The sequence below is a fragment of the Pocillopora damicornis genome, chromosome 2 (assembly GCF_964200805.1).
Source record: "Pocillopora damicornis chromosome 2, jaPocDami1.2, whole genome shotgun sequence".
Lineage (NCBI taxonomy): Eukaryota > Metazoa > Cnidaria > Anthozoa > Scleractinia > Pocilloporidae > Pocillopora > Pocillopora damicornis.
The window spans coordinates 4,931,201-4,949,677 of record NC_142671.1 but is presented as its reverse complement, the minus strand read 5'-3'; the positions used below and the strand labels follow the sequence as shown (position 1 = coordinate 4,949,677).

General features: G+C 38.6%; 1 protein-coding gene and 1 long non-coding RNA gene across 2 annotated transcripts; both read left to right on the top strand.

The window, feature by feature from the left end:
- Nucleotides 1–1,790: 1,790 nt before the first annotated feature.
- On the top strand, nucleotides 1,791–7,497 carry LOC149049638 (uncharacterized). Its single transcript, XM_089196086.1, has 3 exons — nucleotides 1,791–2,185; nucleotides 2,623–4,649; nucleotides 5,308–7,497. The coding sequence occupies exons 1-3, from the start codon at nucleotides 2,107–2,109 to the stop codon at nucleotides 6,766–6,768; spliced, it is 3,567 nt and encodes a 1,188-aa protein (XP_089052212.1). The 5' UTR covers nucleotides 1,791–2,106; the 3' UTR covers nucleotides 6,769–7,497.
- A 2,971-nt stretch (nucleotides 7,498–10,468) lies between these two features.
- On the top strand, nucleotides 10,469–13,376 carry LOC149049637 (uncharacterized). Its single transcript, XR_016183521.1, has 3 exons — nucleotides 10,469–10,491; nucleotides 11,014–11,094; nucleotides 11,551–13,376. It is a non-coding gene; the product is annotated as an uncharacterized LOC149049637 (long non-coding RNA).
- Nucleotides 13,377–18,477: the final 5,101 nt, after the last annotated feature.

The window sequence follows — 18,477 nt, the reverse complement described above, 5'->3', positions numbered from 1 at the left end:
GTTTAAGTTCTGAAAACAAGGATCAGGAATGAAATAAAATGGATTGACATTTGAGACTCGCCGTACTATTTCTTAAACTTAGATTATGAACTGTCGCGGTGAGCCCTACAAGGCAACTACACTTTTGAGAAACGGGCCCTTGGCCTCTTACCTGTGACCTTGTAGAGTCTGAAACTCTTTTTGTTGTTTTTCTATCTCGTGGTAGTCTGTGGAACGATTTTAAGTCACACGAAAGGCCATCCCGACTCAAATAATAAAGTTTTGGTGATATCCAGACCACCAGTTGTTTGTGAACTGACAAAGTTATCAATTTTTTTTTTAAAACACTGGGCGTCCGTACTTTAAGACAATTTTGGAGCGATTAGGTAACCGGTCGGAAATCATTTTCACAAGAACCTTCTTCTGAAGAAAAAAGAAAAGCTAGACTATTTCAGTTGTACTCGAGATCGTTTGTATAACAAAGGCTAGTTAAGTTTTTCAAGCCTGTCAAATTTTTGGAATTGGTTCACAACATTCTGCCCTCAAGTTCTGGTGTCATATATATATGATAATGCTTGCTGAAACACAAGACAGTTTCACTGTTTTGTTCACTTTGGATTTATTTTGTCACTAGATAACCTTTCACCTTAATATGGCCAATTACCTTTTGGTGAATTCTGTTCCAAATTCAACTAGAGAGAAAAGGTTTACGGAAAAGATGCTTTTTATAGAATTATATATTTCATATTAATCTCGAAGTGATTATTTATGCTAGACGTTTTTGCGGAAAATTTTGCTTAAATGAGAGATGAAATTCATTGTATAGCGAGCGGATTTGGCAGTTTTTCATACAAGCGTTCTAACATCCTGTTTGTCTCAGATTTTTCAAGGTGAAGATCATGTTAAAGGAGGTCACGATCATGCTTTAATGATCCAAGTGATAGACCTTGAATCAATGAAAACTTAAAGGAATATCTCCAGACAATTTCCCACGGAAAACGTGCATGTAGATTATATCTTAACTAAAGTTTTTCTCGACTGATGTGTAGGCCCTGTTTTTTTCTTATAACGGTCGCCAGCGTTATTTCCGTTTCCGCTTTTTCGTTTCGTCTTTAAAAAAACTGGAAAGAGTAAAACGTTTTGGAAGAAAAGTTTTTCAATTGATTTTCCAAATGAAAAGTAGCAGGTTGTCAATTTTGCTGGATCGTTTTGGTCAACCTGTGACTTTATACCTGCTATCACCCTCTACGATTCCTTTGACTTACAGCGCACTGTCCGGTAAAAGCAGATTTAGAAATAAGTTTATTTTTATCATCTCACTCATAGCCTGAGTGCTCTCGTATCAGAAGCAGGTAATCAATTCATAACCAAGGCATACATCTTCCAAGCATTTCAAACATTTTTTTCTGCTGTCATACTCTCCTGATTCCATTGACGTCCTGCATACAGTCCTGTGAGGACAGATAAGTGAACTTCAGTTCCACACGACCTCTGCTCTTTGATGGCAGAATCAAGTTATTGATTAAAAACCATATTTCTTTCTTGTATTTCAATGTTATTCCTCTGCTGTCTCCCAGCTTGATTTGATTGTCTCACAGCAGATTTAGCAATGAGTTGTTATCCAGCCAATTAGAGAACGACCAGAATTCCATTACAAGACCGCACAGCAATTTTCCTGGAATGATAGTTTGCTTTAAATAGAGAACAAATTAGAACGTAAAGGGAGAAAATCAACGGCGCTTTCTCTTCTGTCAGTAAGTTCTGTAGTTTGTTACTTAGCAGTTTTTTCGAAGCGATTAACTATTGGATATATTTTGTCGATCAGATTTCGGCCATAACCATATCAAAGAAAAAGGAAACGTTTAGTACAAAACATTGCCTTCGGCAAAGGTTTATTGTAGACTGTTCGTCGCATGGTATTCATAATAGTGGATTCACCACCAAATATTAAGCTAATTTATATATCGTAATGCGAACTCCCGATAAAATCCAAGCAACGCTTGGGAATTTTGTACCAGCAGCCCACTTGGATTGCTCTACACAAGCTTTCTTGGTGGAGTATCCGAAGAGCTAGATTCGTTTGAAGTTACTCATATTCTTCAATTTTATTGTTTTCTGTTTTGAGGCATGTCTGGAAGAAGAGGTTTTTGTCTTGTTTTGACTGGGCTTGTACTCTTGCTATTAGAGTTATCATCGGCTAAAGACGGTAGGTTATTCGTTAGTAAAAGCCAACCAAGTCTATCTTGCATCTTTTATCTTCAATATCGTCAGAATCTTAGAAAGATAACTGCTCTAATAAAGTAAATATTCAAATTAGTAACAAATCTCCCATTAGAGGCCATTACTTCTCACTTTCTTCCTTCTTTTATCCAGTTTTAAAATAATCGTTTTCATCCACTTTTTACAATATTTGTTGCGTTTTCAAAATCCCGGTGTACCCCCAGCCTAAATTTCAGAAGGTTACTGAAAATAGAACTTAGCTCAATGCTCTCATTCCACCCCTTGCGTCACTGAAGATTAGAAAAGAAAATTGTTTAAGTCATGCCAAATGTACACGTAGTGGTAAACCGTGCATTATTACGGTCGTTTCTTTATAGTAGTATCCTTTCATCATATTACATTGTATCTTGACATTTATTGTAGATTGTCAGAAATTATTAGACTTTGAGGGGAGATCACAGGAAAACTGCCTGAGACGTATACCAGACACCAGAGGAACAATAACATTCTCAACGTCCGTAGCCAAGCTCGGCTCAAGGTCACTGAGATGGGAATCTGGCACCACAGGAAAATCGCGATTGAGGTACACCAGGCCCTCATCTGCCCGCATCAGAGGACGTGACCTAAGCCGAGGAGGGGTGAAGATGTGGATCTACAAAGAGACTCCCTCACCTGGAAGAAGAATGCAAGTTCGATTTAGAGATACAGCTCGGAGGAACCAAGTTGGGTCATTTGATATTGACTTGGGATTTAAGGGATGGCGAGGAATATGGGTGTCTTATAAAGAATGCAAACGTTACTCTCATAGCCTCAACTCTCCCGCTGAAATTGATAGAGTCGATTTTGCCTTGAGCCATCACGACACAATTCATATCGATATGCTTGACTTTGTGAGAAGGATGTCATTTCAGTCTCGTGACAAAATAGTTCCACCTTTCACAAGATTCGGCTCACGATATGATTCAAGCAACTTCTGGCAGCAAAGCTACCGTTGGAGTCAGCAGGCTCCGACTGCCCTTCCAGAAACGGTGGTTGCTTCAAAGTCCTTGAGTCTCACTCACATCGAGAGTCGCTTGAAAAACTGGTATTGCGATGAGAGGGAAACCACCTACGACTTCTCTGGAGAAGCCAAGAAGCGTTGGGATAAACTGGTGAGGAGCATTGACGCTGCATATCTGGAATACGATAGACTTTTATTTAGGACGCTAGACTCAGGAAAAACAGTGATAGTCGGGCCTCCTCTGTTCTGTCGCGGTTGTAAAAGGGGAACACGAGCGTATTCCTTGAAAGATCCAACAAGAAAGTTCAGCTTCGTCCAAATGCGTATCATGCTTCCTTTAGCCATAGAGTTTTATCTTAAATCCCGCGCCGAAGAAGTTTCCCGAACTGTGACAGAAGAAACTCCTGAACTGAGTTCTACTAACAAAGTCGATGTGGACCGTGCCATTGAAAGGATTTGTGGAAACGACGCAAACAGGCAGAAAGAGTTCCGCGTGTACCTTGAAAGTTTGACGAAACCTTACACAAAGGACCAAGTACGCAAAATATTAAATGACGAAAACGAAAAACGCCTTGAGAGAATAATTAAACTGCTTGACTACATTGAAGACCAAGGATGGGCTGATGGAAGTGCAATAGGCTCCCTGGATCATGAAATGAACCGTGGTGGTGCTGGATACACACACACTCTTTTCTTGTTGAAGGACGCCTTACAAGGGAACACTAAATACAGATCAAGACTTTTAAACTTAATAAATACTGCCAAGTGGTATAGTGATTTTGGTGAAGTTTACCAATCGACGTTCGAGTATAGTGGAACTACGGCTGACAGAATGATTACAATAATGTTGTTTCGGCTCATGATTGTGTTGATAATGCCTGCTAAGTCGGATATGGAAATAAAAGAAAGGCAAAGGGATATGGATGCTTTGAAACGATGGATGGATAACGCCCTGAGTATCAACAAAGCCTTCGGTGGAGTTATTAAACCTGATTACACTGGCTTTCATCACAAGACATTCTACGCATCTGCGTATGCCCCACACGCATATCATACAGCTGCACAAGTGCAATACCTCTTAGAAGGAACAGATTTTGCACTGTCAGATGAGTCGAAACGAAATTTACTGGAAGCTCTTGAAACAATGAGGCTAGTAGCAGTAAAGTATTCAACACCAAACAGTGTCGGCGGACGCATTGTAGACTATTCCAAAAAGATTTTGGTAAAAATTCTCCCAGCATACGCCTACATCAGTGTTTCCCATCCATCTGGGCCACTGGCATCAACCCCAGCCGAAGAAGTGTCAGTTCCTGCTGTTAAGAACGTTGGGATGTTTTTACGTTTGTACCAGCCTACTGACGAATTTGTTAAAAAGTACTTGGAAGATGGAACGGTTAACAGGGGAAAATCGTACATGAACAGCCTTGGATCACTGAAAATTATGTCCATCGTAAGTTTATTAACTGAATGTTGCTGAATGCCTATACATATAGTAGCTTACGTCAATATTTTTGAGAACTTATATCAAATTTTTTTCTAATACAAGGAATCTCATTCCTATAAGTAAAGCACCAATAATGTTTTGGATACACCACATCACTGTTAACAATCTGCATCAAATTTCAGGTGACCATAAACTTAGGAACCCCGTTACCGTGCACTTTGTTGCTGGTCGACTATTTTAAAGAATTGATTCAAAAAAGAAGAAAATACTTAAAAGCTAGTTAACCCCTTTTTAATGCAATTCCAATGCAGGGCTACATGAAAATTGGGCTTCATTTGATTCCTTTCGTTTTTAATAAGTTAGGGATTGCTTTTATACTTGAACGAAAAAATTTGTTTGTGTGCACCAGAAGAACGATGCAAGAATGATTATGTTGCTGCCCCAATGCTGTTGATTTAAACGTTCCTTCCTGCAATAAAACATTGTAAACAAAGCTCTATGCATAAAAAAGGAGAGAGAAAGAGAGACTGGGGGCACATTCTTACCCTTTTATAAGCTTGTAATAATAGCATTGTGCTTTTTTTTAGGCAAATTACTTGGTGCAAAGTTATATTTTGATTTTTTAGTATCTTTGCTGATTTCTTGTTCGTTTTCTTGAACATAGGTCTTTTCTAAAGGTACATCTCCTGAGCCCTCCCCTGAAGGTCATTGGTCCAAGAACTTTGCTGCTCTGTCAATTCATCGTCGTAAGGACTGGGCAGTGACGATAAAAGGCTTTAACCGGTTTGTCTGGGACTTTGAGGGATCTACAAGGGTAGGAAAACCTGAAAATGTTTATGGTACCTATCAGAGTCATGGTTCAATGTTGATAGCGAACAGCGAAGAAGCATTGAAGGCTCACGATATAAAAAATGGATGGGATTGGACAAAAATACCTGGAGCCACAACAATGTCCCTGACTCTCGCTCAGACGAGTCTGAGTAAGGCAAGAAACTTCAGTCCACGATCTTCTGCTGGAGGAGTAACCTACAGAGGACCAGAGCCTTTATCCAGCGGAGTATTTGGCATGGACTTCCGCCAACCCAGGTACAGTTTTTTGGAGGAGAGCCACCCCTATCCAAATATCAATCTCCGCTTTAAGAAATCTGTTTTCTTTTATCAAAACGTGTTGGTCTGCCTAGGAAGCAACATCAGAATAAACAATGGCGGGACAACTCAAGCTCAAACGACCCTTTTTCAAGACAAGCTGATAAGTGATAGCTCGTCCATTGAAGTTGACGATGAGCGAAAAGATGATTCAGCTCTTTTTGACGCCATGACCCCATTTTCAACTCCAAAAGGAAGTAGAAGGGGATACACTACTCTGGTGGACACCAAAGGCAACAGCTACTACATTCCAAGATCAAGTGCATCCGATCTTAAGGTTCATTTACAAACACAAAACTCGGAAACGTCCTCAGCTAAACCATCCAATGGCACCTACGGAACTGCCTGGCTTGAGCACAGTGCGTCTGATGGGAGTTACGAGTATGCAGTTCACATTAATACTCCTTCATACGAAGGCTCTACTGGCTCTTATTGGGAAATACAAAATTCGGATGTGTCACATAAGCTATACAGGGTTTTGAAGCAAGACGATGAGGCTCATGTGGTCCGATTTGAAAGATCTCCTGAACGCAATACAGCTTTGAGTCCACTCTATGGTTATGTCTTTTTCCAAGCGACTCCATCTGTCCCTCTTCCTTCCTGGGGGATTGTCTCGTCAGTGAACAGACAATGCAGGATTATGGCTGAAGAAAATTTCGAGGAGCTGTTTTTAAGCATCAGTTACCCCGACCTAAATTTTCCCGGCTCTAAGGTCTTGCAAACTTCCGGCGATGTCAAAGCTCGGGAAATGTTTCGAATGGAAAGTGAGGAGATCCAAGTTGAAGTCACCTTGGCACGCATTGTGAGCACAACTCTTCCAGAACTGCCCAAGGTACATGGTTCTCCAACTGATTACGTGCCAAGGGTTCGAGTGATTGAAACAGTTACCGAGAAACCAAGCCGAGGAAACAAACTAGTCTTTGCCAATCTGAAGAACGGATTCAGCGTGGAAGTTAAACTGACCAAAATAAATTGTTGACTTTTTAACGGATTCTTAATGTGGTTACTTCTATGTAAACAAATCGATGTATTTTAAACAATAAACAACATATTTGAGATTATCATTATCAACAGGAAATATTTATACTGCGTAATGTAGATTAAAGGATTCTTGGTGCTATGTGTTGATTTGGTTGTTTCTCCTGAATCTACTTCAAAATTTTCGAGTGAGGAAATTTTTTTGAATGAGAATATGAACATGACCAGAGTGTAAAATGAATGTCGTGAAATTAACGCACGTGGGTTTCTTGAAAATAGGATCTGTATTAGCATCATATCTAAACTCGTTTATTATCCTGACTTTACGTTTTTGCAAAATTGCAATTATTTTCAGACTTTTTCAGTTTATAGTTTGATCCAGACTCTAAATCAAATTGGTAAAAACTAGAGCACGATTAGCCTTCTGATTGGCTGAAGGGAGCCAGGTTATGAGCTTGTAACTCAGCTCCGACAAATGTGGCCAATGAACTCGTCGGCAAAGACGAGAAAGAAAAGTTTCTGTGGGCCTTGAGGTAATGGCGAACCCTAAAAATGGAATCTTAAAAGGTTTCGGGACTTTTGACAAACGCGCACCTGGACTCTTACCTCTGACTTAGTAAAGTCTCTCTTTGTGTTTTCAATTTTTCTCTCTCTTGGAAATCTTTTGAACAATGACGAGCTACGTAAAAGGCACTGTCGACTCAAATAATAAAATTTGTTGATAATCAGAGGACAAGCTGTTTGTGAACTAACCCTGGGACGCTTAAGTACATGTGCATTCAGGATACTAAATTTGTTTTCCAAAATGGCAGAGTCCTTATTCTAGTTTTGAGCATATTTAAAGACAATTTTGGGGTGATTGTAGATTCCGTTTTGGAAATCATTTTTTAAACATCCTTCCAATGAATAAAAAAAAAATGCTGAACGATTTCACTCGGACATGAAAGGCAGGCTGTTTTTATTTGTTTCAACCCAGTCAATTCTTAGGAATTCTGCCCTCAAGCTTGGGCATGTCAAGGTTAAAGTCAATAAAAAACTTCTAACCTCTAGAGAACTTTCATGTAGAATATATATTCATCAAACTCATCTTCTTGGCTGATGTATAGGCTCTATTTTAATCTTATGTTGTCTCTAGCATTTCCAGTGCATTTCACAGACAAGAAAAGTGGTTGCCGATTCATAGGAGATATAAGAGTTTAAGGTGGAATGGTCCTTTACTGCAGGCAGTAGTTATAGCCACAGAAAAAAGGTAGAGAGGGATATTCGCGTCAGAGAAAATAAGTGAGGTAATATCTCATTCATTTGTCAAAACTTCTGCTTTGAAATGCAGGGTTGCTCGTCTAATTTGGAGCTTGCTGGTTAGTTTTATTGTACTGTTGAGGTTAGTAGACTAACTCGAATACCACGCGCAAACGGGAAGCACTAGGAGTCTGATCAGGAACTTTTATGTCACTCCCTGAGGTTTATCGTACGATAATTAAGCCCTATCACAACGGTGAAGGACACATCACTTAAAGGGGAAAAATAAATGTGTGGTCTTGCAGCACGTAACAAACCAAGGATCACAATACTTGCATAAGGATTTTAAGATAATCTAACAGGTCTAAACAATTCCCAAACATTTAGCCAGAACATTCCTAATTTCAGTAGTTCCCAATCACTTCTAGGTTTAGTAGTTCATAACAGCTGTCACTTTTGCGCTAAACGTGCACTGTTGTTTTGTTGTCCTTCTTCTTAGCTATGAACAAGATGTGGCGGCGCCTGTGTCATATTTGAGCGCATTGAAAGATTGTCATGTGATCCTTCTTATGAAGAAAAGAAATACTATTCGATTTCACCTGCACTAGAAATATTTTTGGTAACAAAGGCGGCTTGTTTTTAACCCTGTCAATTGTTTGGATTTGGAACATAGTTTTCTGCCCTCGAGCTCGAGTAACATATTATTTTCGTGATGCGATTTTCTAGTCAATAAAGAAGATTTCAAAAAGTCTAATAAGTCACCGAAAGCGTTATACGGCTTTCACAGAGTTGTAATCTACAGGTTTATTTCATAACTAGACAGCATTCATCGTAATGCGGACCACATTGCATTTAAAAGAGATATGTAAATATGTCTTCGAATTAAATTAACCTTGAAATGATTATATACAATAAAACTATTCGCTAACAATTTTTTTTAGGGAAAGATTCAGATAGTAGTCATTGTATAGCGATTCATCCAAGAGGATTGAATCCCATGCACCGAATTTCGTAATCCTGCATACAATAGTCCTACCATGCTGTTGTCCTTAATTTTTAAGACAGATCACGATCATGCCATAATAATTGGAGTAACAGACACTGAATCTAAGATCTATGTCAAGGAAAAAGGCAACAAAGACGAACTCTTAACAATTTCCTAAAAAACTTCATTGAAGATTATTTCTAGGCGAAAATCATATTCTCGGCTGATATGCAGGCCCTGTCTTTATCTAATGCGGTTTCCGAGATCAATTACATTTTCACAGACGTGAAAAGCGTTTTTCAGTCGAAGTCGAGGTACGTTGAGAGGTCGCTAAGAGTAATCATCTCATTCACTGGTCACAATTTCTGCCGTGAAAAGCAGGTTGCTCGTTAAATTTGAAGTTTGCTAATTATATGAAATAATTCATTTTTGTACTGCGGTTGTAGATGAAAGATGAATTATTTCATATAAACTTCACATCATTTCACTGCACGGGAAGATATGAACTCAATAAATTGACCTCGCTCCCAATGTGTGGCTTCATAGCTCAGTTGGTAGAGCATCGCACCGGTATTCGCGGAGGTCACGGGTTCGAATCCCGTTGAAGCCCTGATTTTTTTTCAGGCTTCTTCTTTCCAATTGCTTAAATTGGAAAATTTACTGCGATGATCACATTTCACTTTCACTTTTGCTAATTAGCTGTCACTTTTTTACGAACTGTTTATTGTTGTAATGCTGTCATCCTCCTAATAAGTAAAAGAAGATCGTATCAATTATGAGCAACCTTAAGAAAATTTCGTTAAACCCGCTTCTGGTCGACTCTATCGTTGTGAGCTTTATCTTAAAAAGAATTTGAAAGAGTAAAACTTTGTGGACAGAAAAGTTCTAAGTTAATTTATTTTTCTTCAAAGCAGCTGTTCGTCAATTTTTCTAGATCGTTATGGTGAACCTGTGACGTAATTCCTGTTTTCACGCTCTTCGATTCCTTTGACAAACCGTCTGGTAAAAGCAGATTTAGGAATAGATTTATTTTTGTCATCTCACTCGTAGCCTGAGCTCTTTTGTATCAGAAGCTGGACATCAATTGACAAACAAGGCAAACACCTTCCAAGCATTTCAATAATTTTCTCCGCTGTCATACACTCCTGATTTCATTTAGGTCCACCCTATAGTCCTGTTAAAGTAAATTTCAAGATTAGTAAATTTTGTCATTTCGCTCACTCATTGCCTCTGCTCTCTGATGTAAGAAGCAGGTTTTTGATTCATAACCATATTTCTTTCTTTCATTTCGATCGTTAATATCTGCTGTCATCCCCTCATGATTCAATTGTCTCGCAGTAGATTTAGTAATAAGTTGTTGTACAACCAATCAGAGAACGACCGCATTGTCATTATTAGATTGCTCAACAATTTCCACGGAATGGTAGTTTGCTTTAAATAGAGCTTAACTTGGAACCTAGAAAAGGACGATAAACGGAGGGTTCCTCTCTGTCATTACGGGTAAGTTCAGTACGTAGTTTGTTGCTTGGTAGTTTTTTTGAAGTGGTTAACTAATGGATATACTATGTCGAAATCAGATTTGGCCTTAACAATAACAATAATAAAAAAAGGAAAAAGATCAGGAAAAAAACATTGCCTTCGGAAAAGAGGCGTGGAAATACTTTATTGTAGACGGTCCCCTCTACGCTGTTTTTTCGTGATTTTTTGGTAACATAGCCATGAATATTCTTTCGATTTTCATCGTCTTTGAGTGCAAATGATTGGTAAATTTCTCCTCATCGTAAACTTAGACTCTTTGGATGAGTAACCTTTCAACCTTACTCATTATCCTGCAGTGAAATTGTACGTTAGAAGAGGTTTATTCCATGTAAAATGTTACCTTCCTTTGTTGAGTAGGCCTTATTTAGGAATTTTGTCCTTTAAACCCACTTTGATTACCTTACACGAGTCTCCTTGGTAACGTATCCGAGGAACTAGTCTCTCTCCCTAATCTTCCCCATCTTTATTATTTTCCGTTTTGAGGCATGTCTGGAAGAGGAGGTTTTTTTCTTGTTTTGACCGGGCTTGTACTCTTGCTGGTGGAGTTTACATCGGCTCAAGACGGTAGGTTATTCGTTAGTAAGAGCTAAGGACATGTATCTTACATTCCTGATATGTCAGTCGTCAAGATCTTACAAGGATCCCTATTTCCCATTCGAAATGATCACTCAAACAATTCATATATATCTTCCACTAAGTCCATTATTTTTTAGTTTCAAGGTATGCTTTGAATTCATGTGCTGTTTTCAGACTCAAAAATGTCTATCCGTTCATCTATCTCGTTAAAGAGAATTTATTGCGCTTCCAAATCCCAGTGTACTCCAAGCCTAAATTTCAGAAGGTTATTGAAAACAACACTTTGCTCAACGCTTTAATTTCCACCCTTGCATCACTGAAGAGTAGAAAAAATGAAATTTGAGTCAAGCTAAATGTACATGTAGTGATTGACAGTGTATTGTTTCGGTCGTTTCTTCATAATGATATCCTTTCATCATATTATTGTTTTGGCATCCATTGCAGATTGTCAGCAACTATTAGACTTCGAAAGGGAATCACAGGAAAACTGTTTGGGACGTATACCAGAAACTGACATGTTACCTTTGCACTTCTCCAAAACTTCCCCAGAGTGTGGCGATGCCTATAGCAAATCCACATTTTTTTGTTTATCCTCCTGAGCGAAGTGAAATAGGCCAATCTTTGCCAAGATTTCCTCATTTTCACTTAAAAACCTCTTAAGACAGGTGGCAGCTTATCAAATGATGTTTTACTTCGTCATTGCATTCAGACAGTCGTACCAAACCACTTAAGCCACACGATGAACCAAAGTTTTTTCCATCTTTGCTATTTAAAAAGGAGTCCTAATGAATGACTTCTTCCTGTACTTGTAATTGTTTCCAACGCGATACAAGTTCGGGAGATCTAAAGGAACTCACTATAACTTTGTATATTCGATACGATTTCAATTTCCGCGTCAAAGGAGAAGCCTATTGTAATTCGTGAGTGGTCAGTGGTTACGCTCGTGAGGTAAAGAATGGGTTTGTGACTTTCTCACTCAATTGAAGACTCGTGTCACTCTTATGAAATGGTTGAACGGAATACAGACTTCGAGCAGTCTCTTATTTTTCTTAAAGATAGTGAGGTCACGCGTATCCTGTGAGCATGGAGAAGCCGCGAGACGCGAGACTGGTATCTCGCGTCTTTGCCGCTCCACGCTCTCAGAGTTGGGCAAAGACAAGACACGTTATTTCCGGTGCGATACAAGAGGTTCAATGGTTATCTCGATTATCTAAACACATTTATTTACGTGGTAAAGATTTGTTTTTAAATCTATGAACTGATGCTATTCCTATTTGGAACGAAATGTATTTGAAATAAAAAAGAATACTAAGTAAAATAAAAGTTGTCTGCAACACGAAGCATGCCTTCGCATTTAGGCTGAGAATCCTAATGTTTATCATGATACTTTAATGCATATGTTCAAATGTTCCCATAAATCTTCTGATAATCTGCCCGCACCCACCCTCACCCCGCCCCTCGCCACTGAACCGTACTGTTTTCACTCAGCAGCTGGTCAGCGGTCACGTCTATGAGGTAAACAAACCGATCGATTCTGATCACCGTTCTTGTCGATCGGAAAATCAAAATACCAGCGTGATATTGCCGCGAAGATGAAGCAGTTATGTTATTTGATTCGTACTTCATATTCGAGTCGAAGCTTGGGTGGCACAGGCTATTTCTTGCGGTGGAATCGACGAGGGGAATTCAGAAAGTTGTAGTGTTTGAATTGTTGGAAGAAATGGTCGCATGGGGATGGTAAGTTTAACAAACAATTTCAAATTTTGCCGCTTAAATTGAAAGTAAAGTTCATTTGAATTGCTTTCGTATGTATTTCTGACGTGTCGTGATTTCCATTTGAGTTTGATAAATAATACATAAATCAAATTTTATGTGAGATCCCTTAAGCCTCAATCAAGCGATCGACATAGCAAGCCCTAGGGCCATAGATTACATTTAGTGAAGACGTAAATATCTTTATTTGGGAGCAAATAAATAAAGTTATCATGACGTCACTCACGAGAAACGAGCCACAATTTCTTGTAAGTTCTCTCCAACTTCCGATTATCAAACTGTAGTCATACTCCCAAACAATATCTCAGTTTGGGCGCAAATAAATTTAGTATAACATTACGAATTTAATCAAGACAACGAATTACAAGTTACTGTAAATTCTCTCCGAGTTCAAAACCAAACCGCCAGACAATAGAGGTCGAGTAATTGTAGAAAGCCTTGACCCGAAAAGTTCTGTTTAGCGCAGCCATATTAGTGTTACGAGAACCTGTCGTTTCCTACTTCAGTGGCGGAAAGTAAGAGTAGACAAATGTCAAAAACTTTGGTGTGATGTGAATCCCTTTTGCCGAAAACTCTACGAAGAGAACAAGACTTCGGCTTGTATATTTTCGATAAGAAAATGTAGGTAATGAAAACCAGCATCTAACTGACGGAATCACAGAAAAAGACTTTTTTATTATTGTCTTAGTGAAGATTTATAACCTCCTTTTCGCTCTTTTTTCCGGCAACAGATCGTCCCTCTTACCTTAATGTATGATTACTATTTCTGTACCGACGCAAGCTGTTCATGTTAACTTCCGAGAATCATAATCTTTCATATTCTTGCTCATGCTGTTTTCTGTTGAGTAAATGTCTCGTTATAGGTAAGAAAAGTTGTAACAAAGTCCAAATTTTGAGATTTCAAGGACCTTTCTCTTCAAGATTTTAAAGGACTCAATTCTTTCGGTTCTCGGAAGTCGTGACAGTTAGCAGTCCAAAAAACTTGTCATTCGTTTATCTTTCTGTGCCATTTCAAATACGTCAGTTTACAACAATTGCTAAAGAAAGACGGATTAATGGCAGGGAAATCTAATAAATACTATTAAGTATTGTAAGCGTAGGTTCCAGGAAGTATTCAGGTGAATGAACCGAGACAACAAAAGAGTAAATACCGAGTTTACAAGACATGTTTATCATCCATGGAAGAATAAATAGTTGCTGAGAAAAATTATCTCAAATCTTTTTTCTGAAAAATGCTAGAGATGAGGAGCCAGTGATCTCAAAAGTAAGGCAGTTGAAGAAAATTGCTGAATATATTTGTTCTAAAAAATTTAGACAAAAGGAGTTTGCGTGCCTTGTGTTGTGGCAATGGATTCGGTTGTTTCTCATGAATATACTTTGAAATTTTTGATAGAGGATCTTTTGAACTAAAGCATGAAATGACCAAGCTTCATCAAATGAATGTCGTAGAATTTAAGCAAGTAACCGTATTTTCTCGAATAAGCGCCCACCCTCGTGGCCATATTAGGGATCTTTAGCAGTTAGCAACAGCAACGTCAAGGAAGGCGTAGATTTAAAAATGAATATATATTAAATGAAATTTCGCGAATGACTGGATGTGTTAACCATCTCTTACAGCGCCGCAAGTTAACCTCAGCATAACGTATGAGAACTGCGTAGAGTTCCAAAAAGAAACTTAACTAATTTGCGGATGGAATTTCCTCTCTCGGACCACGAAAATTTTGATGATTTCATATTGTTATTTTGCAAAAGAAGGCTAAGAAATGTACACAATTTTAAAACGCTCCCGCTGAGCTATCGTTCTGCTCGTAAGATCTTTTGTTTTGACGTCCTCATTTCCGTTGCCGTCGTGCTTTGCTAAAGGTCCCTAATATCATAAAAGTGCCCCCTCGAATAAAGAACCCCCCTTCCCTCCTCCCTCACTTTTTTTAAATAATAGGAATACAAGGAAAAGCTGTTTCTATTTCCGCTTTATTTATGACTTTTTTAAGCTTCAACTACAGAGGAATCAGTACAGGTTAATAGTTTCGTTATAAGCGCTCCCCTCGATTAAGCGCTCTCCTTCCGATGAGCGCCCCTCTTTCAAGCCGAAATTTTGAAAAGGCACCCGGACGATTATTCGAGAATATGCGATAATTATAAGTTTCTTAAAAATAGGATCTTTCTGAGTATCATAGTTAGACTTGTTGACTTTCCCGATGAAACGTTTTTGCTAAATGACAATTCTATGATCATCTGTTTTGTAGCTTCATCCGCAGATTAAATTACAATCATTAAGGTTTGGGGTCATCACCTCAGGTAGCTAACGTAGCTAGCAAAATTATCTAAATCTACAGTGTAGATTTAGATATTTTTACTAGCTACGTCAGATATATGCGATTTCCATGTTACATTTTCATCTAAAACTACCCCAAGTTAGACCATTTCAATGGTTAAGAATATATGAAAGTCATATATTTGAACTGCGGATAAAGACGTGAATGAAAGTGATCCTCGCAGTAATATGCACTACTTAGGCAGTAGTGAAAATAAGGCCTGAAAAAAAAATTCAGGCCTGTACGGGATTTGAACCCATGACCTCTGCGATACCGGTGCAGCGCTCTACCAACTGAGCTAACAAGCCAACTGGGAGCTGGCCATGAAGTTGGTTCTAAATAAACCCGTGAAGTGATGAATAAATGGTTAAGAATATATGAAAGTCATATATTTGAACTGCGGATAAAGACGTGAATGAAAGTGATCCTCGCAGTAATATGCACTACTTAGGCAGTAGTGAAAATAAGGCCTGAAAAAAAAATTCAGGCCTGTACGGGATTTGAACCCATGACCTCTGCGATACCGGTGCAGCGCTCTACCAACTGAGCTAACAAGCCAACTGGGAGCTGGCCATGAAGACCATTTCATTGACGTGTGCAGTGGGTTTCTGATTGATGACGATATGAAAGTAGACATAAAATGCTTCTTTTCTCAAGGTTTAAGTTCTGAAAACAAGGATCAGGAATGAAATAAAATGGATTGACATTTGAGACTCGCCGTACTATTTCTTAAACTTAGATTATGAACTGTCGCGGTGAGCCTTACAAGGCAACTACACTTTTGAGAAACGGGCCCTTGGCCTCTTACCTGTGACCTTGTAGAGTCTCAAACTCTTTTTGTAGTTTTTCTATCTCGTGGTAGTCTGTGGAACGATTTTAAGTCACACGAAAGGCCATCCCGACTCAAATAATAAAGTTTTGGTGATACCCAGACCACCAGTTGTTTGTGAACTGACAAAGTTATCAATTTTTTTTTAAAACACTGGGCGTCCGTACTTTAAGACAATTTTGGAGCGACTAGGTAACCGGTCGGAAATCATTTTCACAAGAACCTTCTTATGAATGAAAAGAAAGCTAGACTTTTTCAGTTGTACTCGAGATCGTTTGTATAACAAAGGCAAGTTAAGCTTTTCAAGCCTGTCAAATTTTTGGAATTGGTTTACAACATTCTGCCCTCAAGTTCTGGTGTCATATATATATTTATTGTTTTTTTAGAGGGCACGGTAACGAATCTTGCAATCTGATTGGTTCTTTACCCGGTCAGTATTTTCCTATCTCTGCCCACGGGCCACGGTAACGCTTTCGTGAGTCGCCGAGTACATCCCAACTTTCGTTGTCATTTTTCATAAATATACCTCGTTTTCCGGCTGGGCAGTATTTTTAAGCAAACACGTCGGTCACTACCTCAAGCCGATAAATAACTTATGAATCCTCCCTTTTCTCTCTATCAAATCACTTTGGTTGACAGAAAAATATTGGTTTCAGAATGAATTTGTATAAACAATAGTGTCATTACGTTGGTTGACAAGCGGCCTAAAAACCTTCTGCAATTAATTTTAATCGTTCACAAAAAGTACCCAGAAAGTTGAAACGTGAGGCATTTGGTTACAGTTAAACTGAACGATGGAACTTTCATTCATTTAATATCTGAATTTTCTCGAGCAATTTGTTCATAGTAAAAAAAAAGCGAGCGAAGTTTTAATTTAAGTTCTACAACAAATATACGCTCCTGGTGAGTCTTTCCAATTCCGTTCAATTTGGACATTTGTACCTTAACTTGGACAACAGAAATTGAAGGAATTGAGAAAAGGCTGCATTAAATTCCCTTGTGTCTCGTTGGAGTGTGCCGTTCGAATTTAGTTTTTGTGAAGGAAAGATCAGAGTTAAACACGCCATTACAGCAAAAAAACGAGCAAACTCCCACAACTTCAAAATAAAAAATTGAATTTACTCACAATTACTTTCCTCGCCGTTTACTTAATGAACAGAGGTAAATCTTCGTACATGAATGAATGGTCGATGAGAGTAAATAATACTTTCCGTTAGATCATTAACTGATTTTTAAGAAAACATTGTCGTGACAGTCCTTGCCAAACTAGTTCTGTTGGTTTTCAAATGTTCCTACGATTTTTTTTTCTTGCGCGCTCTCTAATTGACAGGTGTCAGATTGTGACAGATACTTATAAAAATAATGTTTCAAAGTTTGTTTGGAAGCCTTTTAAATCACCTTTATCTTTACGGAAATGAAAATGTTTCGCTGAGACATCTCTCTTAAATTTGCATCACCTCTATTTTAACTTCCATTTACTCACTCAAAAATTGTTCAGTTTATGGAAGATCTTGCCGTATTTACGGCCATAAGTCATTCGGGTTCTTTCGGAAAGAATTTCGTCAAGTTTAAAAACAATAAATATGTTATTTACCGGCTAAGGGTCGGTCCGTATGGTGAAAAACTGTGACCTCGGTCTTGAAAATGCTGCCCTCGGCCTGCGGCCTCGGGCAGTATTTTCAAGACCTCGGTCACAGTTTTTCACCATACGGACCTCCCAGCCGGCAAATAACATATATTTATTGTTTTTTTAGAGGGCACGGTAACGAATCTTGCAATCTGATTGGTTCTTTACCCGGTCAGTATTTTTCTATCTCTGCCCACGGGCCACGGTAACGCTTTCGTGAGTCGCCGAGTACATCCCAACTTTCGTTGTCATTTTTCATAAATATACCTCGCTTTCCGGCTGGGCAGTATTTTTAAGCAAACACGTCGGTCACTACCTCAAGCCAATAAATAACTTATGAATCCTCTCTTTTCTCTCTATCAAATCATTTTGGTTGACAGAAAAATATTGGTTTCAGAATGAATTTGTATAAACAATAGTGTCATTACGTTGGTTGACAAGCGGCCTAAAAACCTTCTGCAATTAATTTTAATCGTTCACAAAAAGTACCCAGAAAGTTGGAACGTGAGGTATTTGGTTACAGTTAAAATGAACGATGGAACTTTCATTCATTTAATATCTGAATTTTCTCGAGCAATTTGTTCATAGTGAAAGAGCGAGCGAAGTTTTAATTTAAGTTCTACAACAAATATACGCTCCTGGTGAGTCTTTCCAATTCCGTTCAATTTGGACATTTGTACCTTAAATTGCACAACAGAAATTGAAGGAATTTTTTGAGAAAAGGCCGCATTACATTCCCTTGTGTCTCGTTGGAGTGTACCGTTCGAATTTAGTTTTTGTGAAGAAAAGATCAGAGTTAAACACGCCATTACAGCAAACAAACGAGC

Excerpts from the sequence above, each read along its gene's own strand:
- LOC149049638 (XM_089196086.1), top strand. The coding sequence starts at position 2,107 with ATGTCTGGAAGAAGAGGTTTTTGTCTTGTTTTGACTGGGCTTGTACTC. Across the intron at positions 2,186-2,622 it reads GTTATCATCGGCTAAAGACG|ATTGTCAGAAATTATTAGAC; the intron begins GTAGGTTATTCG and ends CATTTATTGTAG. Across the intron at positions 4,650-5,307 it reads CACTGAAAATTATGTCCATC|GTCTTTTCTAAAGGTACATC; the intron begins GTAAGTTTATTA and ends TCTTGAACATAG.